Source organism: Oncorhynchus nerka, linkage group LG19, assembly GCF_034236695.1.
Source record: "Oncorhynchus nerka isolate Pitt River linkage group LG19, Oner_Uvic_2.0, whole genome shotgun sequence".
NCBI classification, from domain to species: domain Eukaryota; kingdom Metazoa; phylum Chordata; class Actinopteri; order Salmoniformes; family Salmonidae; genus Oncorhynchus; species Oncorhynchus nerka.
Genome location: NC_088414.1, coordinates 40,468,946 through 40,493,377, shown reverse-complemented (window position 1 = coordinate 40,493,377; position 24,432 = coordinate 40,468,946). Strand labels below are relative to the sequence as shown.

The 24,432-nt window shown below is 44.1% G+C and overlaps 1 protein-coding gene across 1 annotated transcript in view; it reads left to right on the top strand.

Annotated features, from left to right (window-relative positions):
- Positions 1 to 7,551: 7,551 nt before the first annotated feature.
- The window catches only part of fryb (furry homolog b (Drosophila)), a 208,516-nt gene continuing 191,635 nt past the window's right edge, over positions 7,552 to 24,432 (top strand). Inside the window, 1 exon segment of the mRNA XM_065004939.1 lies at positions 7,552 to 9,058. Coding sequence (XP_064861011.1) covers positions 8,791 to 9,058 — 268 coding nt within the window. The 5' untranslated portion in view covers positions 7,552 to 8,790.

Here is a 24,432-nt window from a genome sequence, read left to right as displayed (position 1 = left end):
TATTGCAAGCCCTCATGCCAAATCCAGTCAAAAGCTTTTTTTAAATGAACAAATCATGAGAAGACTGCTTTTGTTTTGTTTGTTTGTCAATAAGGATGTGCAGTGTGTATACGTGGTCTGTCGTACGGTATTTTGTTAGAAAGCCAATTTGACATTTGCTTAGGACATTGTTTTCACTGAGGAAATGTTGGAGTCCGCTGTTGATGATACTGCAGAGGATTATTCCAAGATTGCTGTTGACACAGATTCCACGGTAGTTATTGGGGTCGAATTTGTGGATTTGGGTGATTAGACCTTGGTTACAAATATTGGGAAGATGCCAGAGCCAAGGATAATGTTGAAGAGTTTAAGAATAACCTATTTGAATTTGTGGTCTGTATTTGATAATTTCGTTTGGTATACCATCAACACCACAGGCCATTTTGGATTGGAGGGTTTATGTTTGGTCCTGTACCTCCAGAGGGTTCTGGTAGTCTTTAATAACTGACTTTAAGTTCAGTAAATGATCATGTATATGTGTTTGTTCTTGGTTCTTTGTTATGTGTTGTAAATTGGTTGGAGAAATGGGGTTTATCCATACGTCTCTATTTTGGATAGATAGATTTCTGTTGTTGTTTGTTTGGTGTGTTCCAATTTTCCCAGAAGTGATTTGATTCCAGTGATTCTTCAATCACATTGAGCTGTTTTCTGTCATGCTGTTCCTTAATGTTTCTCAAATCAAATCAAATGTTATTGGTCACATACACGTGTTTAACAGATGTTATTGCGGGGTGTAGTGAAATGCTTGTGCTTCTAGCTCCAACAGTGCAGTAATATCTAACAAGTAATATCTAACAGTTTCACAACATATACCCAATACACACGTAAATCTAAGTAAGGAATGAATTAAGACTATATATACATATATGTCAGAGCAGCATTGGACTAAGATACCGTAGAATAGAATAGAGTACAGTATATACATATGCAAGATACATAGGCATTATTAGAGTGGCTAGAATTGCATTTCCTTAAAGTGGCCAGTGATTCCTAATCTATGTCTATAGGCAGCAGCCTCCGATGTGCTGGAGATGGCTGTTTAACAGTCAGTGGTGTAGTCTAGAATTACAATACAGTATATACATATGAAATGGGTGATGCGATATGTAAACCAGAGGTCGACTGATTATGATTTTTCAACGCCAATACCGATTATTGGATGACCCCCAAAAAAAAGCTGATACCGATTAATCGGCCGATTTATTTATTTTTTATTTTTTAATAATGTCAATTACAACAATACTGAATGAACACTTATTTTAACTTAATATAATACAGCAATAAAATCAATTTAGCCTCTAATAAAATGAAACATGTTCAATTTGGTTTAAATAATGCAAAAACAAAGTGTTGGAGAAGAAAGTAAAAGTAAAAGTGCAATATGTGCCATGTAAAAAAGCTAACGTTTAAGTTCCTTGCTCAGGACATGAGAACATATGAAAGCTGGTGGTTCCTTTTAACATGAGTCTTCAATATTCCCAGGTAAGAAGGTAAGAAGTTTCAGGTTGTAGTTATTATAGGAATTATAGGATAATTTCTCTCTATACGATTTGTATTTCATATACCTTTGACTATTGGATGTTCTTATAGGCACTTTAGTATTGCCAGTGTAACAGTATAGCTTCCGTCCCTCTCCTCGCCCCTACCTGGGCTCGAACTAGGAACACATCGACAACAGCCACCCTCGAAGCAGCGTTACCCATCGCTCCACAAAAGCCACGGCCCTTGCAGAGCAAGGGAAACAGCCACTCCAAGTCTCAGAGCGAGTGACATTTGAAACGCAATAAGCGCGCACCCCGCTAACTAGCTAGCCATTTCACATCGGTTACACCAGCCTAATCTCGGGAGTTGATAGGCTTGAAGTCATAAACAGCTCAATGCTTGAAGCACAGCGACGAGCTGCTGGCAAAGCGCACAAAAGTGCTGTTTGAATGAATGCTTACGAGCCTGCTGGTGCCTACCATCGCTCAGTCAGACTGCTCCTATCAATTTCATAGACTTAGTTATAACATAAAAACACACTGAAATACGAGCCGTAGGTCATTAATATGGTCGAATCCGGAAACTATCACTCTAACCACTAGGCTACCTGTCTCTAACCACTAGGATACCTGCCTCTAACCACTAGGCTACCTGTCTAACCACTAGGCTACCTGTCTCTAACCACTAGGCTACCTGTCTCTAACCACTAGGATACCTGCCTCTAACCACTAGGCTACCTGTCTCTAAACACTAGGCTACTTGCCTCTAACCTCTAGGCTACCTGCCTCTAACCACTAGGCTACCTGCTCTAACCACTAGGCTACCTACCTGTGACCACTAGGCTACCTGCCTCTAACCACTAGGCTACCTGTCTAACCACTAGGCTACCTGTCTCTAACCACTAGGCTACCTGTCTCTAACCACTAGGCTACCTGCCTCTAACCACTAGGCTACCTGCCTCTAAACACTAGGCTACTTGCCTCTAACCACTAGGCTACCTGCCTCTAACCACTAGGCTACCTGCTCTAACCACTAGGCTACCTACCTGTGACCACTAGGCTACCTGCCTCTAACCACTAGGCTACATGCCTCTAACCACTAGGCTACCTGCTTTTAATCACTAGGCTACCTGCCTCTAACCACTAGGCTGCCTGCCTCTAACCACTAGGCTACCTGCCTCTAAACACTAGGCTACTTGCCTCTAACCACTAGGCTACCTGCCTCTAACCACTAGGCTACCTGCTCTAACCACTAGGCTACCTACCTGTGACCACTAGGCTACCTGCCTCTAACCACTAGGCTACATGCCTCTAACCACTAGGCTACCTGCCTCTAACCACTAGGCTACCTGCCTCTAAACACTAGGCTACTTGCCTCTAACCACTAGGCTACCTGCCTCTAACCACTAGGCTACCTGCCTCTAACCACTAGGCTACCTACCTCTAACCACTAGGCTCCCTACCTCTAACCACTAGGCTACTTACCTCTAACCACTAGGCTCCCTGCCTCTAACCACTAGGCTACCTGCCTCTAACCACTAGGCTACCTACCTCTAACCACTAGGCTACCTGCCTCTAACCACTAGGCTACCTGCCTCTAACCACTAGGCTACCTGCCTCTAACCACTAGGCTACCTGCCTCTAACCACTAGGCTACCTGTCTCTAACCACTAGGCTACCTGTCTCTAACCACTAGGATACCTGCCTCTAACCACTAGGCTACCTGTCTCTAACCACTAGGCTACCTGCCTCTAACCACTAGGCTACCTGTCTCTAACCACTAGGCTACCTGTCTCTAAACCACTGGGCTACCTGCCTCTAACCACTAGCCTACCTGCCTCTAACCATTAGGCTACCTGCCTCTAACCACTAGGCTACCTATCTCTAACCACTTGGCTACCTACCTCTAACCACTAGGCTACCTGCCTCTAACCACTAGGCTACCTGCCTCTAAACACTAGGCTACTTGCCTCTAACCACTAGGCTACCTGCCTCTAACCACTAGGCTACCTGCTCTAACCACTAGGCTACCTACCTGTGACCACTAGGCTACCTGCCTCTAACCACTAGGCTACATGCCTCTAACCACTAGGCTACCTGCTTTTAATCACTAGGCTACCTGCCTCTAACCACTAGGCTGCCTGCCTCTAACCACTAGGCTACCTATCTCTAACCACTTGGCTACCTACCTCTAACCACTAGGCTACCTGCCTCTAACCACTAGGCTACCTACCTGTGACCACTAGGCTACCTGCCTCTAACCACTAGGCTACATGCCTCTAACCACTAGGCTACCTGCCTCTAACCACTAGGCTACCTGCCTCTAAACACTAGGCTACTTGCCTCTAACCACTAGGCTACCTGCCTCTAACCACTAGGCTACCTGCTCTAACCACTAGGCTACCTACCTGTGACCACTAGGCTACCTGCCTCTAACCACTAGGCTACCTGCCTCTAACCACTAGGCTACCTACCTCTAACCACTAGGCTCCCTACCTCTAACCACTAGGCTACTTACCTCTAACCACTAGGCTCCCTGCCTCTAACCACTAGGCTACCTGCCTCTAACCACTAGGCTACCTACCTCTAACCACTAGGCTACCTGCCTCTAACCACTAGGCTACCTGCCTCTAACCACTAGGCTCCCTGCCACACTATTGCAGGGAAACATTTTGTCCAGGAAGTTTTCTAAAAGGGGTTGAATTTATTGTTGGCTAATAGTTTTCTGGCAGGTTTCTACACTACTTCCCTTCCGTCTACAGCATTTCTTAATATTGTTCAGTTCCTTTGGCTTTCATGCCTCATGGTTGAGTATTGCTCTGTTCATGTAGAGTGTGATTTTGCTGTGGTCTGATAGGGGTGCAAGTGGACTGACTGTGAATGCTCTGAGAGACTCTGGGTTGAGGTCAGTGATGAAGTAGTCTACAGTACTACTGCCAAGAGATGAGCTATAGGTGTACCTACCATAGGAGTCCCCTCGAAGCCTACCATTGACTATGTACATACCCAGCGTGTGACAGAGCTGCAGGAGTTGTGACCTGTTTTTGTTGGTTATGTTGTCATAGGAATATTTGGGAGAGAATGCTGTCACCTCTCTCTCTCTCTCTCTCTCTCTCTGTGTCTCTGTCCCTCTCTGTCTCTCTCTCTCTGTCTCCCTCTCTCTGTCTCCCTCTCTAATATTTGGGAGAGAATGCTGTCACCTCCAGCTAGGTGTTTGTCACCCTGTGTGCTGAAGGTTCTTGTCCAGTTCTGGCATTTAGGTCGCCACAGACTATTCTGGAAATGATTGATCTCCCCCGCTAGAATGGAGAATCTGTCGTCGTTAAAGTATAGATAGATAGACATGATCACCCTTTAGGATAGAGAATATGTCTTCATTAAAGTATGGGGATTCAAGTGGGGGGGATATAGGTAGCAAAAAGGAGGACATTTTTCTATGTTGAGATCATTGCTTTCTTAATTTAGTTCTAACCAGATGTGAAATGCTCCTGTTTTCATTCATTTAATAGAGTGGGTTGTGTCTGTCCTTCCCTGTTTTATTGCTGGTAGTTTGGTGGATGGACTACCTGCTCTCTGTAACCTAGAGGGTAACCAGTGGGTCTGTCTCCTCTATACCACCCACCTGGTAGTTTGGTGGATGGACTACCTGCTCTCTGTAACCTAGAGGGTAACCAGTGGGTCTGTCTCCTCTATACCACCCACCTGGTAGTTTGGTGGATGGGACTACCAGCTCTCTGTAACCTAGAGGGTAACCAGTGGGTCCGTCTCCTCTATACCACCCACCTGGTAGTTTGGTGGAGGGACTACCTGCTCTCTGTAACCTAGAGGGTAACCAGTGGGTCTGTCTCCTCTATACCACCCACCTGGTAGTTTGGTGGATGGACTACCAGCTCTCTGTAACCTAGAGGGTAACCAGTGGGTCTGTCTCCTCTATACCACCCACCTGGTAGTTTGGTGGATGGACTACCTGCTCTCTGTAACCTAGAGGGTAACCAGTGGGTCTGTCTCCTCTATACCACCCACCTGGTAGTTTGGTGGATGGGACTACCAGCTCTCTGTAACCTAGAGGGTAACCAGTGGGTCCGTCTCCTCTATACCACCCACCTGGTAGTTTGGTGGATGGACTACCTGCTCTCTGTAACCTAGAGGGTAACCAGTGGGTCCGTCTCCTCTATACCACCCACCTGGTAGTTTGGTGGATGGACTACCTGCTCTCTGTAACCTAGAGGGTAACCAGTGGGTCCGTCTCCTCTATACCACCCACCTGGTAGTTTGGTGGAGGGACTACCTGCTCTCTGTAACCTAGAGGGTAACCAGTGAGTCCGTCTCCTCTATACCACCCACCTGGTAGTTTGGTGGATGGACTACCTGCTCTCTGTAACCTAGAGGGCAACCAGTGGGTCCATCTCCTTTATACCATGTTTCTTGTGTGTGTGTGTGTCTCTGTCTGTCTGTGAACAGTAAACATTACACTCACAAAAGTTCTAAAATAATAAAGCCATTTGTCAGTGTTTGTACACAGTGTTGTAATGATCTCTGTCTCTCTCTCTCTGTCTGTCTGTCTGTCTGTCTGTCTCTCTCTCTCTCTGTCTGTCTGTCTGTCTGTCTGTCTGTCTGTCTGTCTGTCTGTCTGTCTGTCTGTCTGTCTGTCTGTCTGTCTGTCTGTCTGTCTCTCTGTCTGTCTGTCTGTCTGTCTGTCTGTCTGTCTGTCTGTCTGTCTGTCTGTCTCTCCCCCTCTCTCTCTCTGTATTTCTACACCTGCCCCCCTCTCTCTGTATTTCTACACCTGCCCCCCCTCTCTCTCTGTATTTCTACACCTGCCCCCCTCTCTCTCTCTGTATTTTTACACCTGCCCCCCCTCTCTCTGTATTTCTACACCTGCCCCCCTCTCTCTGTATTTCTACACCTGCCCCCCCTCTCTCTCTGTATTTCTACACCTGCCCCCCTCTCTCTCTCTGTATTTCTACACCTGCCCCCCACCCTCTCTCTCTGTATTTCTACACCTGCCCCCCCTCTCTCTGTATTTCTACACCTGCCCCCCTCTCTCTCTGTATTTCTACACCTGCCCCCCCCTCTCTCTCTCTGTATTTCTACACCTGCCCCCCCTCTCTCTCTCTGTATTTCTACACCTGCCCCCCCTCTCTCTCTCTGTATTTCTACACCTGCCCCCCCTCTCTCTCTCTGTATTTCTACACCTGTCTCTCTCTCCCCCCTCTCTCTCTGTATTTCTACACCTGCCCCCCTCTCTCTATCTGTATTTCTACACCTGTCTCTCTCCCCCCCCCCTCTCTCTGTATTTCTACACCTGCCCCCCTCTCTCTATCTGTATTTCTACACCTGTCTCTCTCCCCCCTCTCTCTCTCTGTATTTCTACACCTGTCTCTCTCTCTCTCTCCCCCCCCTCTCTCTCTCTGTATTTCTACACCTGCCCCCCTCTCTCTCTCTGTATTTCTACACCTGTCTCTCTCCCCCCCTCTCTCTCTCTCTGTATTTCTACACCTGCCCCCCTCTCTCTCTCTCTGTATTTCTACACCTGCCCATTCATGCACATGCTGTTGTTACTTTAACTGGCTAAACAGCCTTGACCAGTGACTACAGACACACACAGGATGTGTTTTGGTCTAACACAGTCATTGGTATGCTATTTGGCCATGCTACTTATTGTCAAACAACCGTGAGGGAAAGGAGGTGTAAGAACCCAGAGAGAGAGAGAGAGACATAGACAGACAGACAGACAGAGAGCGAAAGAGAGACAGATCGACAGAGAGACATAGAAAGACAGACAGAGAGAAAGAGAGAGACCGGAGGGAGGGACAGACAGAGGGAGAGAGAGAGAGAGAGAGCGACAGGGAGACAGAGAGAGGGAGAGCGACAGGGAGAGCGAGAGAGAGAGAGCGACAGGGAGAGCGAGAGAGAGAACCACCCAAACTCCCCAAACCACCCAATCAAGTGCAATATGAGAATGTAGAGCCTATCTGCCTGAGAGAGGAGGAGTTTCATAAACACACTGGAGAGTGCGAGGACAGGAGAGAGGATCGTAAGAGAGGACAGGAAGAGAGGACAGGTAGGGGGACAGGTGAAAGGACTGGGGAGGGAACAGGTGAGAGGACAAGTGAGATGACAGGAAGAAATTAAGAGACAAAGAAGGAAAGGAACTCTTCAAACTGTCAGAATCAGTTTTCTTCGCAAAGAGAGAAGACAAATTCTCCTCAAATTCAGCCAAAACTCTACTACTTTCTAAGCTGTTTCTGGGAAACCAAAGGAAGAAAAGAGAGAAGACACACAGGATAGAAGAGACACAGGAGAGGAGAGAAAGAGAGCCCTGAACTCACAGGAGAGTTAAGTGTCTCTAACAACAAGAAAACAAGCAGCTCACTGTCTAACTAGCCTACCCGGAGAGAAGGAATACTCTGCACCTCTCTGTCTGAGGAGCACGTAAGAGAGGGAAGAAACAACAAGAGAAGAGATAAATGAAGGAGTGAAAAGCGGGATTCAAACTAATCAAAGCTGCTGACGACAAGAAAAAGAAGAGTGGAAGAAGAGAGAGATAAAATCACATCGAACCACTTGGAAAACATGGAAAGGAGGGAATGTACATTTATGCGTACAAGGAACTCATAGAAGGAAGAGAAAGAGAAAGCAATTCCAGTTTTGAGAAATGCTGTTGTACTGGAGTCAACTGTAGTGCAGGATCTGTATGTCTGTCCAGCCTCCACACTGCCTAGAACGTCTGTCCAGCCTCCACACTGCCTAGAACGTCTGTCCAGCCTCCACACTGCCTAGAACGTCTGTCCAGCCTCCACTCTGCCTAGAACGTCTGTCCAGCCTCCACACTGCCTAGAACGTCTGTCCAGCCTCCACACTGCCTAGAACGTCTGTCCAGCCTCCACACTGCCTAGAAAGTCTGACCAGCCTCCACACTGCCTAGAACGTCTGTCCAGCCTCCACACTGCCTAGAACGTCTGTCCAGCCTCCACACTGCCCAGAACGTCTGTCCAGTCTCCACACTGCCCAGAACGTCTGTCCAGCCTCCACACTGCCTAGAACGTCTGTCCAGCCTCCACACTGCCTAGAACGTCTGTCCAGCCTCCACACTGCCTAGAACGTCTGATTGGGGATCTGGTATTTAGACTGCAGAGCTGAAACCGCCGCTCTGTCTGTTAACCAGGTCACTGCTGTTCTGTATATGTATATATATATATTTGTCCTCAGTGTCTAAAACTGTCTAACAGAGTTGAATGATTTAAATGAATGAAAATACGACAATACAATGTCTCAGGAGGATGGTAGGAGTGTCGGGAGCGCGGGGAGCGCGGGGGCGGACAGCGAGTCGGACCACAATGAACACCAGACCACTATCCAGAACCAGACCTACGGTCAGGACCAAGACCAGGATCCAGACCAGGTATTAGAAGATGTGATTGTAGTACTGGACCGGATCGCCAGTCTCTCTGTGGACATGTTTGAGCCCAGCGACTTCAAGGGAAGGTTCACTAAGATCAAGTCCAGATCCAGGAAGAAAACCCAGATCATCAGAGGTAGGTTCCGTTCATAGCTTCTGGAAATTAATGCCCGTACTGATATCGTCCAAAACCAGTCTTGATAGAAAACCAGAGTAGGTTCTGATCCAACAAAGATTCAGTCTTGCTTGAACTAAGGTTCTGGAAGGCACTGTATCCTGTTGGTCGCGGTTCAGATAGGCAAATATATAATTATTTTCAGGTTGGGCAGGCTTTTGCAGGGATCTATGGATGTTGTATCACACTATCTGGTGTTGATCTACTGGATCTACTCCAGAATATCATTGTTCTATAACAGGTTTTGTTCTACACTCTTAGAAAAAAAAGATGCTATCTAGAACCTAATAGGCTGTCCCCATAGGAGAACCCTTTGAAGAACCTATTTAGGTTCCAGGTGGAACCCTTTCGGGTTCCATGTAGAACCCTTTGTAAGGGTTTTACCTGGAACCTTAAATGGTTCTATCTGAAACCAAAAAGGGTTATCCTATGGGGACAACCGATGAACCCTTTTGGAACCCATTTTTCGAAGAGTGTACGAGGTCTCCTCCAGAATAATTGTTCGTTGTTCTAGAATGAACCTGTAGATTGTGTCTGGACAACGTCTCAGGCTGTGTCTGTCTCTTATATTCTCTCTCCTTCTGACTTATGGGTAACAAGCTATTCCTTCCTTTGTTGTGGTTTTGTAAACCCTTTGATATGTGAGATAGGCTTCCAGACAAGTGGACAGCACTTAAATAAGCCTCCTAACACCTTGTTTAGCTGTAACACATTTGGACTGGACGCTATACCTAGTACCTAGTACCTATAGACTAGACGCTATACCTAGTACCTAGTACCTATAGACTAGACGCTATACCTAGTACCTATAGACTAGACGCTATACCTAGTACCTAGTACCTAGTACCTAGTACCTAGTACCTATAGACTAGACGCTATACCTAGTACCTAGCACCTACCTATACCTAGTACCTATAGACTAGACGCTATACCTAGTACCTAGCACCTATAGACTAGACGCTATACCTAGTACCTAGTACCTATAGACTAGACGCTATACCTAGTACCCAGTACCTAGTACCTAGCACCTATAGACTGGACGCTATACCTAGTACCTAGTACCTATAGACTAGACGCTATACCTAGTACCTATAGACTAGACGCTACCCTAGTACCTAGCACCTATAGACTAGACGCTATACCTAGTACCTAGTACCTATAGACTAGACGCTATACCTAGTACCTAGCACCTATACTAGACGCTATACCTAGTACCTAGCACCTATAGACCTAGACTAGACGCTATACCTAGTACCTAGTACCTATAGACTAGACGCTATACCTAGTACCTAGACCTATAGACTAGACGCTATACCTAGTACCTATAGACTAGACGCTATACCTAGTACCTAGCACCTATAGACTAGACGCTATACCTAGACTACCTAGTACCTAGCACCTATAGACTAGACCTATAGACCTAGACTAGCTATACCTAGTACCTAGTACCTATAGACTAGACGCTATACCTAGTACCTAGCACCTATAGACTAGACGCTATACCTAGTACCTAGACTAGACGCTATACCTAGTACCTAGTACCTATAGACTAGACGCTATACCTAGTACCTATAGACTAGACGCTATACCTAGTACCTAGTACCTATAGACTAGACGCTATACCTACCTAGTACCTAGCACCTATAGACTAGACGCTATACCTAGTACCTATAGACTAGACGCTATACCTAGTACCTAGCACCTATAGACTAGACGCTATACCTAGTACCTAGTACCTATAGACTAGACGCTATACCTAGTACCCAGTACCTAGTACCTAGCACCTATAGACTGGACGCTATACCTAGTACCTAGTACCTATAGACTAGACGCTATACCTAGTACCTATAGACTAGACGCTATACCTAGTACCTAGCACCTATAGACTAGACGCTATACCTAGTACCTAGTACCTATAGACTAGACGCTATACCTAGTACCTAGCACCTATAGACTAGACGCTATACCTAGTACCTATAGACTAGACGCTATACCTAGTACCTAGTACCTATAGACTAGACGCTATACCTAGTACCTAGCACCTATAGACTAGACGCTATACCTAGTACCTATAGACTAGACGCTATACCTAGTACCTAGTACCTATAGACTAGACGCTATACCTAGTACCTATAGACTAGACGCTATACCTAGTACCTAGCACCTATAGACTAGACGCTATACCTAGTACCTATAGACTAGACGCTATACCTAGTACCTAGTACCTATAGACTAGACGCTATACCTAGTACCTAGCACCTATAGACTAGACGCTATACCTAGTACCTATAGACTAGACGCTATACCTAGTACCTAGCACCTATAGACTAGACGCTATACATAGTACCTAGTACCTATAGACTAGACACTATACCTAGCACCTATAGACTAGACACTATACCTAGTACCTAGCACCTATAGACTAGACGCTATACCTAGTACCTAGCACCTATAGACTAGACGCTATACCTAGTACCTAGTACCTATAGACTAGACGCTATACATAGTACCTAGTACCTATAGACTAGACACTATACCTAGCACCTATAGACTAGACACTATACCTAGTACCTAGCACCTATAGACTAGACGCTATACCTAGTACCTAGTACCTATAGACTAGACACTATACCTAGTACCTAGCACCTATAGACTAGACGCTATACCTAGTACCTAGTACCTATAGACTAGACGCTATACCTAGTACCTAGTACCTATAGACTAGATGCTATACCTAGTACCTATAGACTAGACGCTATACCTAGTACCTAGCACCTATAGACTAGACGCTATACATAGTACCTAGTACCTATAGACTAGACACTATACCTAGCACCTATAGACTAGACACTATACCTAGTACCTAGCACCTATAGACTAGACGCTATACCTAGTACCTAGCACCTATAGACTAGACGCTATACCTAGTACCTATAGACTAGACGCTATACCTAGTACCTAGTACCTATAGACTAGACGCTATACCTAGCACCTATAGACTAGACGCTATACCTAGTACTTAGCACCTATAGACTAGACGCTATACCTAGTACCTAGTACCTATAGACTAGATGCTATACCTAGTACCTATAGACTAGATGCTATACCTAGTACCTATAGACTAGACGCTATACCTAGTACCTATAGACTAGACGCTATACCTAGTACCTAGTACCTATAGACTAGATGCTATACCTAGTACCTATAGACTAGACGCTATACCTAGTACCTATAGACTAGATGCTATACCTAGTACCTATAGACTAGATGCTATACCTAGTACCTATAGACTAGACGCTATACCTAGTACCTATAGACTAGACGCTATACCTAGTACCTATAGACTAGACGCTATACCTAGTACCTAGTACCTATAGACTAGACGCTATACCTAGTACCTATAGACTAGACGCTATACCTAGTACCTAGTACCTATAGACTAGACGCTATACCTAGTACCTATAGACTAGACGCTATACCTAGTACCTAGTACCTATGGACTAGACGCTATACCTAGTACCTATAGACTAGACGCTATACCTAGTACCTAGTACCTATAGACTAGACGCTATACCTAGTACCTAGTACCTATAGACTAGACGCTATACCTAGTACCTAGTACCTATAGACTAGACGCTATACCTAGTACCTAGTACCTATGGACTAGACGCTATACCTAGTACCTATAGACTAGACGCTATACCTAGTACCTAGTACCTATAGACTAGACACTATACCTAGTACCTATAGACTAGACGCTATACCTAGTACCTATAGACTAGACGCTATACCTAGTACCTAGTACCTATAGACTAGACGCTATACCTAGTACCTAGTACCTATAGACTAGATGCTATACCTAGTACCTATGGACTAGATGCTATACCTAGTACCTATAGACTAGACGCTATACCTAGTACCTAGTACCTATAGACTAGATGCTATACCTAGTACCTATAGACTAGACGCTATACCTAGTACCTATAGACTAGACGCTATACCTAGTACCTAGTACCTATAGACTAGACGCTATACCTAGTACCTATAGACTAGACGCTATACCTAGTACCTAGTACCTATAGACTAGACGCTATACCTAGTACCTATAGACTAGACGCTGTACCTCACCTAGATGAAGTAAGGAGCAGTTTTCCTGATTGATAGGATCTGATTCTGGATCTGATCTGGATCTGAGTAGCCTATAGGTCTGTCTTAAACAATATATATCATGTCATTGAGACTAACCTGGATGAACGTAGGTGTTAAACGAACATACAAAGTGAATGCAGCTTATTCAGAAAGGCTATTTACCCAAGACACAACAGCTAAACAAGATGACAGTAACTGACCGGGTATTTGTTATCTTAGGTCATCTTACAGTGTGTCTTTAACCGTGTGTTGTCTCAACAATTCTACAGAGTATTTCCCCAACACCTGGTGGTGTGTAACCTGTTTGTCAAACCCGTTTATAATCCAGCAGTTGTAGACATGTGACATCGTCCTCTGAGGATGAGTAAGATGAGGTAATGACTTCTGTGACGTAGGTTGTATATAGTGGCAATGTTGAGGAAATGACTAACTGTTTGTATGAGGCGAGTTTTGGTCAAGTAGAGGGGAAGACAGTCTTTATTAGCGCAATTCAGCTTATTTACGTAGTAAGTGAAATGCCTGTTCAAAATAAACAAGGTAGAGATGAAGCTACATGTAGAAAGGGGTAGGATGAGAGATGAATCAGGAAGGAGAGAGGAGAACCTAAAGGGGTAGGATGAGAGATGAATCAGGAAGGAGAGAGAGGAGAACCTAAAGGGGTAGGATGAGAGATGAATCAGGAAGGAGAGAGAGGAGAACCTAAAGGGGTATGATGAGAAATGAATCAGGAAGGAGAGAGGAGAACCTAAAGGGGTAGGATGAGAGATGAATCAGGAAGGAGAGAGAAGAGAACCTAAAGGGGTATGATGAGAGATGAATCAGGAAGGAGAGAGAGGAGAACCTAAAGGGGTAGGATGAGAGATGAATCAGGAAGGAGAGAGGAGAACCTAAAGGGGTAGGATGGGAGATGAATCAGGAAGGAGAGAGAAGAGAACCTAAAGGGGTAGGATGAGAGATGAATCAGGAAGGAGAGAGGAGAACCTAAAGGGGTAGGATGAGAGAGCAAGCAGGAAGGAGAGAGGAGAAAGCTATAAGCTGAATTCTAAACTAAAGTGAGGATGAGTAATTCTCCTGTATAAACATGCCTTCATTCTAAAAAGCCCCTGATCTGAGCGTGTATTTGTGTGTATGTGTGTTTGTCTCCAGTGAAATGACAGAGCATTAAGGTTTGGAGACTGACTGTTGGAATAAAAACACCACAAAGGCCTGTGTAAACTTTCACCCACGCTCTCATAAAATTAATCTAATTCATTCTGGTGGTGGAGGTGTGTGTGTGTGTGTCTGTCTGTCTGTGAATTAACGAATGACTTTTTATTTTCGTGTCAAATTGCCAGTCTGGCAACCCCTCACTTATGGGTTTAATTGACACATAATTCAGTAATAATTATTCCGGGGTTCTGTGCAGTGAGAACCACATAAAGAATGGAACAGAAATCAGTACATGATAGTTCATAATGCTATTAAAGCAATAATACTAACCATAGAGAAGTCAAACAAATACAACATTTAAAAACTAAAAACTATTAAATATATATAAAAACAAAGAAACGTGAAACAGAAGGCTATGAAACAATAATAATAACCATGACAACATGATACCAGGGTATATCTGGTGGTCTGTCTCCATAATACCAGGGTATATCTGATGGTCTGTCTCCATAATACCAGGGTATATCTGATGGTCTGTCTCCTCATGACTACATAATACCAGGGTATATCTGGTGGTCTGTCTCCTAATGACTACATAATACCAGGGTATATCTGGTGGTCTGTCTCCTAATGACTACATAATACCAGGGTATATCTGGTGGTCTGTCTCCTAATGACTACATAATACCAGGGTATATCTGGTGGTCTGTCTCCATAATACCAGGGTATATCTGGTGGTCTGTCTCCTCATGACTACATAATACCAGGGTATATCTGGTGGTCTGTCTCCTCATGACTACATAATACCAGGGTATATCTGGTGGTCTGTCTCCTCATGACTACATAATACCAGGGTATATCTGGTGGTCTGTCTCCATGACTACATACCAGGGTATATCTGGTGGTCTGTCTCCTCATGACTACATAATACCAGGGTATATCTGGTGGTCTGTCTCCTCATGACTACATAATACCAGGGTATATCTGGTGGTCTGTCTCCTCATGACTACATAATACCAGGGTATATCTGGTGGTCTGTCTCCATAATACCAGGGTATATCTGGTGGTCTGTCTCCTCATGACTACATAATACCAGGGTATATCTGGTGGTCTGTCTCCTCATGACTCCATAATACCAGGGTATATCTGGTGGTCTGTCTCCTCATGACTACATAATACCAGGGTATATCTGGTGGTCTGTCTCCATAATACCAGGGTATATCTGGTGGTCTGTCCCCTCATGACTACATAATACCAGGGTATATCTGATGGTCTGTCCCCTCATGACTACATAATACCAGGGTATATCTGATGGTCTGTCCCCTCATGACTACATAATACCAGGGTATATCTGGTGGTCTGTCTCCTCCTGACTACATAATACCAGGGCATATCTGGTGGTCTGTCTCCATAATACCAGGGTATATCTGGTGGTCTGTCTCCTCATGACTACATAATACCAGGGTATATCTGGTGGTCTGTCTCCATAATACCAGGGCATATCTGGTGGTCTGTCTCCATAATACCAGGGTATATCTGGTGGTCTGTCTCCTCATGACTACATAATACCAGGGTATATCTGATGGTCTGTCTCCTCATGACTACATAATACCAGGGTATATCTGGTGGTCTTTCTGGAATAAGGACAAGTGTATGTCGTGGTCAAAAGGGCAATCGAGGATAAAATATTTTGTTCTCTATTTCTTCGAGGTCACAATAGTTAGTCCTTCCTCTTCCATTTCACCACAATACCGACCTGTTTTGATACTCAGGGACGATAGCGATCTCTTGTTCTTAGGTAGGTCGTACATAATATATCTCTCACACATTAATTCACCCTTAAACTAAATATTCTCAATTTGGGTTTATGATAAATCTCCTCCACACATTTCCTTTTCATATTGTGTCAACAGTTGTTTTTTAATATCGTCTGTCACCCTTCATTTTTGTTTTCGTACAGACGTTCACCAGTCCCTGTAGGAAAGGGTCAGACATTTCAGTTACCCAGGCTCCCCTTATGGAGAAACCACATCGAAATACTTTACTGGCTATTCTGGATATTGGCATATCCAACATTCTATTCCATAGTCTCACCATACATGCCTTCCATCTCCCCTCACAGGGTTCCCAGCCCATCCAACATTCTATTCCATAGTCTCACCATACATGCCTTCCATCTCCCCTCACAGGGTTCCCAGCCCATCCAACATTCTATTCCATAGTCTCACCATACATGCCTTCCATCTCACCTCACAGGGTTCCCAACCCATCCAACATTCTATTCTATAGTCTCACCATACATGCCTTCCATCTCACCTCACAGGGTTCCCAACCCGTCCAACATTCTATTCCATGCCTTCAGTCTCACCTCACAGGGTTCCCAACATTCTATTCCATGTGTCTCACCTCAGGGTTCCCAACCCGTTTCTATTCTATAGTCTCACCATACATGCCTTCCATCTCACCTCACAGGGTTCCCAACCCGCAACATTCTATTCCATGCCTTCAGTCTCACCTCACAGGGTTCCCAACAACATTCTATTCCATGCCTTCAGTCTCAAAATGTCCTCATTTTTTCCAGTATCGGTGCAAACTCTGCTTCTGTTATGGACGTGTTCATTTTTGACCTCTTAACACCCCACATTCCTGCTGAATAGTCCAGAGGTCTGATACAGTTTGGAATACGTGACAAAACCAATATCTTTGAGTGGTTTGTTTTACTATCACTCCCCCAAAAGAACTCTACTTGCTGAGTCGAGCAGATGTGGCCGTATAGAAAGGTCATATGTTCATCGAAATAAAGACCCTAAATATTTACAATTGCTAATAAACTCCAGAATGTCTTCATCAAAACAAGATGGAAAACACAGCTCTTAGTATCTGGTTTCCTCAAAGTCATTATCTGTGTTTTTGTCCTGTTTATCATGAGTCTCTAAATCTTTTACATGATCTTTTGATTGGACATAATAACATGTTCCATATATTTATATGTACATATTCTTATTCATTCCTTTACTCTTGTGTGTATTAGGTAGTTGTTGAGAAATTGTTAGGTTACTTGTTAGATGTTACTGCACGTTCGGAACTAGAAGCACAAGCATTTCGCTACACATTAACATCTGCTAACCATGTGTATGTGACCACTAACATTTGATTTGTTCAGTTTCAACCATCAAATAATATGATCATTATATAAGAGAATACTTAGCATTTCATCATCATATTTTACTCCCAAATATTTAACTGTTCATTTTTTTGGACAAATCATTAATAAACAAAGCAAATGGAATCTGTGATAAGACGTCTCCTTGTTTTACACCCGAGCGTGTGGGAAACCAATCTGTACCATATACACGCACACAGGCAGTTGGTGCTTTGTCAAGGGATTGCGTGATAACATTTCCCGTCAACCCCTGCCTTTAACAAACGACAGCCTAAAATATCTCTATTTACAAAATCAACAGTTTCCTGGAAATCAACGAAACGTGCGAAAGTAGACTTCTCTTCCTGTCATCTATTTCTGATTATTGTTCAGACGGAGAAGATATGATCTATACGGGCTCTGGATTTATCAAAACCATTTTGTTCTTCCACAAGAACGTTTTGATCCTCCTAAAAGGTCATTAGCCGATTGTTGAGGATGGATGAATATCATTTATAGACCTAGTAAACTTATGATTCTGCAGTTCAGTGGCACTCTGGTCATTTTTTTAAAGATTTGGGAATGGAATTCACTATAGACTTATACCAAATCGATGGTAGTATACTCTACTCAAAATAAATTAGGAGAAAATCATGTAGAACTTCAATTCATTCAATTCAATTCTTAGACTTCATTAGGCAGTTCATCAATGCCAAATGCTTTCTCATTTTTTCAGAGTCCTTCACCTTCTTAACTTCTGCAATGGACAGTTCATCCAATGTTCTCTTTCCTGACTTCCACCTGGCCACTCGACCATAAAGGCCTGATTGGTGGAGTGCTGCAGAGATCGTTGTCCTTCTGGAAGGTTCTCCCATCTCCACAGAGGACATTTAGAGCTCTGTCAGAAGTGACCATTGGGTTTTTGGTCACCTCCCTGACGAAAGCTCCCTGACTATTGCTCAGTTTGGCCGGGCGGCCAGATCTAGGAAGAGTCTTGGTGGTTCTAAACTTCTTCCATTTAAGAATGATGGAGGACACTTTGTTCTTCAATGCTGCAGACATTTTTTGGTATCCTTCCCCAGATATGTGCCTTGACACAATCCTATCTTGGAGCTCTATGGACAATTCCTTCAATGTCTTGGCTTAGTTTTTGCTCTGACATGCACTGCCAACTTTGTGACCTTATATAGACAGGTCCTTTCCAAATAATTTCCAATCAATTGAATTTACCACAGGTGGACTCCAATCAAGTTGTAGAAACATCTCAAAGATGATTAACGGAAACAGGATGCACCTGAGCTCAATTTTGAGTTTCATTTTAAAGGGTCTGGTATTTCAGTTTTTTTTACTTATATGAATTTGCAGAAATAAAAAAAAAACTGTTTTCGCTGTGTCATCATGGGGTATTGTGTGTCCATTTTAGAATAAGTCTGTAACGTAACAACATTTTGCAAAAGTCAAGGGGTCCGAATACTTTCATAGTCCACCACAGCTTTTCCTTTGGCAGAATGGATGTAAAGAGATCGCTTAAGGGGATATCCTTCCATTGATGATACACGTTCCACTGATGATACACGTTCCATTGATGATACCATTGATGATACACGTTCCATTGATGATACACATTCCATTGATGATACACATTCCATTGATGATACACATTCCATTGATGATACACATTTCATTGATGATACACATTTCATTGATGATACACATTTCATTGATGATACACATTCCATTGATGATACACGTTCCATTGATGATACACGTTCCATTGATGATACACGTTCCATTGATGATACACATTCCATTTATACACATTTTAGAGTCCCGAATTCTAATAGTGTTTCCCCATGTTGATTAACAAAGCCATCAATATCATCAATATCATTTATATAGTCATCTAACCTCCCAATTCCACTGTTAAGATCCCCACATATGTAAATAGCATCTGCTTCTGTTAAAAGGTGTACTTGACTTAACAAATGACTATAGAAGGAGGATGCATTTCTACCCAATGTGGATTGTTCAGGTGTCAAATAGCATGAAAACACAACAAAACAATAATCTGACTCCCTATGTTCAAAACGCAAACAAATAATTCCTTCTACGGCTTTAACAATGATTTCAATTTTATATGCTTTCATCATATCAGACCTTACACTTACCCCCAGTCTTCCAGAGCCCCTAGGGGTTTCAAATGAGTGTTTCTGTTGTGTCCATACCGTACACACCCTTCAATGTCAATAGCTTCTTGTCCGACAAAAATGTGTTTCCTTCATAGAGATAATGTCTGAGTTTAAGGGTTGTAGTATTAATATTCTTAACTTATTGTTCAAGGTTGTCCATCCGTTATTTCAATGCGCTGTTGAAATGTAATCCTGCAGGGGGAAGCCCCTCAGGCTGTAGTAGGTCTGTCCACCCCATGTCCTTGTCCATGTCCTTGTCCATGTCCTTGTCCATGTCCATGTCCATGTCCTTGTCCATGTCCTTGTCCATGTCCTTGTCCTTGTCCATGTCCTTGTCCTTGTCCATGTCCTTGTCCATGTCCTTGTCCATGTCCTTGTCCTTGTCCATGTCCTTGTCCTTGTCCATGTCCTTGTCCACCCCATGTCCTTGTCCTTGTCCATGTCCTGTCCTTGTCCATGTCCTGTCCATGTCCTGTCCATGTCCTGTCCATGTCCTTGTCCATGTCCTGTCCATGTCCTTGTCCACCCCATGTCCTTGTCCATGCCCTTGTCCATGTCCTTGTCCATGTCCATGTCCTTGTCCATGTCCATGTCCTTGTCCATGTCCTTGTCCATGTCCTTGTCCACCCCATGTCCTTGTCCTTGTCCATGTCCTGTCCTTGTCCATGTCCTTGTCCATGTCCTGTCCATGTCCTTGTCCTTGTCCATGTCCTTGTCCACCCCATGTCCTTGTCCTTGTCCATGTCCTGTCCTTGTCCATGTCCTTGTCCATGTCCTGTCCATGTCCATGTCCTTGTCCATGTCCTGTCCATGTCCATGTCCACCCCTTGTCCATGTCCACCCCATGTCCTTGTCCACCCCGTGTCCTTGTCCATGTCCATGTCCATGTCCTTGTCCATGTCCACCCCTTGTCCATGTCCTTGTCCTGTCCATGTCCTTGTCCATGTCCTGTCCTTGTCCATGTCCTTGTCCATGTCCTGTCCATGTCCATGTCCTTGTCCATGTCCTGTCCATGTCCATGTCCACCCCTTGTCCATGTCCACCCCATGTCCTTGTCCACCCCGTGTCCTTGTCCATGTCCTTGTCCATGTCCATGTCCACCCCTTGTCCATGTCCTTGTCCATGTCCTGTCCATGTCCATGTCCTTGTCCATGTCCTGTCCTTGTCCATGTCCTGTCCATGTCCTTGTCCATGTCCTGTCCTTGTCCATGTCCTGTCCATGTCCTGTCCATGTCCTGTCCATGTCCTTGTCCATGTCCTGTCCTTGTCCATGTCCTTGTCCATGTCCATGTCCATGTCCATGTCCTGTCCATGTCCTTGTCCATGTCCTTGTCCACCCCATGTCCTTGTCCTTGTCCATGTCCTGTCCATGTCCTTGTCCTTGTCCTGTCCATGTCCTTGTCCATGTCCATGTCCATGTCCTGTCCTTGTCCATGTCCTGTCCATGTCCTTGTCCATGTCCACCCCTTGTCCATGTCCTTGTCCATGTCCTTATCCTTGTCCATCCCATGTCCATGTCCTTGTCTTTGTCCATGTCCTTGTCCATGTCCATGTCCTTGTCCATGTCCTTGTCCATGTCCTTGTCCATGTCCATGTCCTGTCCATGTCCTTGTCCATGTCCTTGTCCATGTCCTTGTCCTTGTCCACTCTGGTCTCGTTTCATGACCCGTCCGCTTCCCGTGACAAAATAGTCCCTTTTCCCCTGGGATTTTCCCTCAGCAGCGTCCAAGTTCAGTTCTATAAGGCGATTGGAAGGAAGACTTTGTCATAATCAGGCTTTTGTTTCTTCCGTAACAGGCCCACTGTGTAACTCTGTGTTGTTGTTTTTGTCGCACTGCTTTGCTTTATCTTGGCCAGGTCGCAGTTGTAAATGAGAACTTGTTCTCAACTGGCCTACCTGGTTTAAATAAAGGTGAAATAATTATTTTTTAAACTTTCTCCTCCACTTTACCTCTCTCCTTCATACTCTCAACTGTTTCTCAGCCAAGGCCTACTGATATCAGCTGGTTCACTTTGGAGATTAGGTCCTTGTTTTCATTGGCTGGCAGTCCTGCCACTGTGATAGCCACATCTGGGTCTAACTTTTGGCATTGCCTGTTCTCCCAGATTCCAGGGATTCTACACAGGTTTTCAGACGTCCAACATCAAGGGCTATGTGGTCTCGTGGCTGCCTGTTATTATTCTCCAGTTGAGTCAGCATAGCTGTGTGATTATCTTGGACAGCTTTCTCCAAAGATGCCCCTATGCTGTCACCTTAACTATTTATCATTTTGTCGATAGACAACTTCATTTCGTCCATTTAAAAAAAAAAAATGTTGTACCTAGGCTCCTTATCTCTGTCATGAGATTAGCTGTTGGCACTTTCTTTCTTTGATAAATTCGGCTCCATATTTTTCTGACCACTGCGTAGGTTTCTACAGGAATCCATATGTTTCTGTTATTGCCGTTCAAGGTAGCTAGCCAGCTAAGTCTATAGCGAGGCTAGCTAGCCAGCTAAGTCTATAGCGAGGCTAGCTAGCCAGCTAAGTCTATAGCTAGGCTAGCTAGCCAGCTAAGTCTATAGCTAGGCTAGCTAGCCAGCTAAGTCTATAGCTAGGCTAGCTAACCAGCTAAGTCTATAGCTAGGCTAGCTAACCAGCTAAAACACTTGGGCAGAATTTATATCCATGTTTTCTGTCTCTCGACACTACTCCACTACCCTATAGCTAGGCTAGCTAACCAGGTAAGTCTATAGCTAGGCTAGCTAACCAGCTAACTCGCCAAGCGCTTCCCAACAGGCCTGTCAGTTGACTGTCTTTCACCCTCATGGGATTCAGACTTCAGCTGTCTCCATTTACGGGCCGATGTTTAACAGGGTTTGGTCCCGGTGTTACGGTTTTCTTCCGTCGAAAGAGAGGAGGACCAAAATGCAGCGTGGTTATTTAGATTCATGGTTGTTTAATAAAGAAACTACACATGAACAAACTAACAAAACAAGAACCGTGACAAGCTAAACAGCCTATCTGGTGCAAACAAACACAGAGACAGGAACAATCACCCACCAAACACTCAAAGAATATGGCTGCCTTAAATATGGTTCCCAATCAGAGACAACGATAAACACCTGCCTCTGATTGAGAACCACTTCAGGCAACCATAGACTTTTCTAGACAACTCCACTATGCCACAATCCCAATACCTACAACAACAAAAACAAGACAAAACACACCACATAATAAACCCATGTCACACCCTGGCCTGACCAAAATAACAAAGAAAACACAAAATACTAAGACCAGGGCGTGACACCCGGAAAGAAGCGGAAGCGTTTTCACCGTGTAGGGTAGTGGGGTGTCGAGAGATGGAAAACACGGATATAAATTCTGTCCAAGTTTTACTGGCATACACACACACACACATACACACACACACACACACACACACACACATGTTTACTACCCTTGTGATTACCAATTAATTCCCTTTAAAAATCTAATTTTCCCTAACCCTAATTGTAACCCTGAACCTAACCCCTAAGCCTAACATTCCCTCACTTGTCTGAATTGTTCTTGTTTTACTATCCTTGTGGGGACCAGAGGTACTCACAAGGATAGTAAATCCAAACACACACACACAGTGTTTGAGTAGGCAGGTTCACACTGGTATTTCCTTGACACAGCTGGCCATGACAAATAGGATCTGCTATGGTGAATGACTTCACTATACTGTATAACCCAACAACACCTCATAGTTTCTCTTTCGAAATGTGGCGAATTATGGACAAAGGTCTATTTTTAGTTGTGGTTACAGGGTTTAAACAGAAATAACTCAAAGGTTAACCGTTTATTCATTCCGAGTGGTTAAGGTTAGGGTTATGGTTTGGGGAAGGCTTAAAACAAAATAATGTTAAAAAGAAACTTGCTATTACCATCAGGTATGATCAGTATTTACAGTATTCTCATTGCTAGTATTTGCCTGCTAGATCGTGGTGAACTGCCATAGCATAGGGTTACTGTTAGGGTTACTGTTAGGGTTAGGGTTACTGTTAGGGTTACTGTTAGGGTTAGGGTTAGGGTTACTGTTAGGGTTACTGTTAGGGTTAGGGTTACTGTTAGGGTTAGGGTTACTGTTAGGGTTAGGGTTAGTATTAGGGTTACTGTTAGGGTTAGTATTAGGGTTAGGGTTACTGTTAGGGTTAGGGTTACTGTTAGGGTTAGGGTTAGTATTAGGGTTAGGGTTACTGTTAGGGTTACTGTTAGGGTTAGGGTTACTGTTAGGGTTAGGGTTACTGTTAGGGTTAGGGTTAGTATTAGGGTTAGTATTAGGGTTACTGTTAGGGTTAGTATTAGGGTTAGGGTTACTGTTAGGGTTAGGGTTACTGTTAGGGTTAGGGTTAGTATTAGGGTTAGGGTTAGTATTAGGGTTAGGGTTAGTATTAGGGTTAGGGTTACTGTTACTGTTAGTATTTACTGTTAGGGTTAGGGTTAGTATTAGGGTTAGGGTTAGTATTAGGGTTAGTATTAGTATTAGGGTTAGTGTTAGGGTTAGGGTTACTGTTAGGGTTAGGGTTACTGTTAGGTTAGGGTTACTGTTAGGGTTAGTATTAGGGTTAGGGTTAGGGTTACTGTTAGGGGGTTAGGGTTACTGTTAGGGTTAGGGTTAGTATTAGGGTTAGGGTTAGTATTAGGGTTAGGGTTAGTATTAGGGTTAGGGTTAGTATTAGGGTT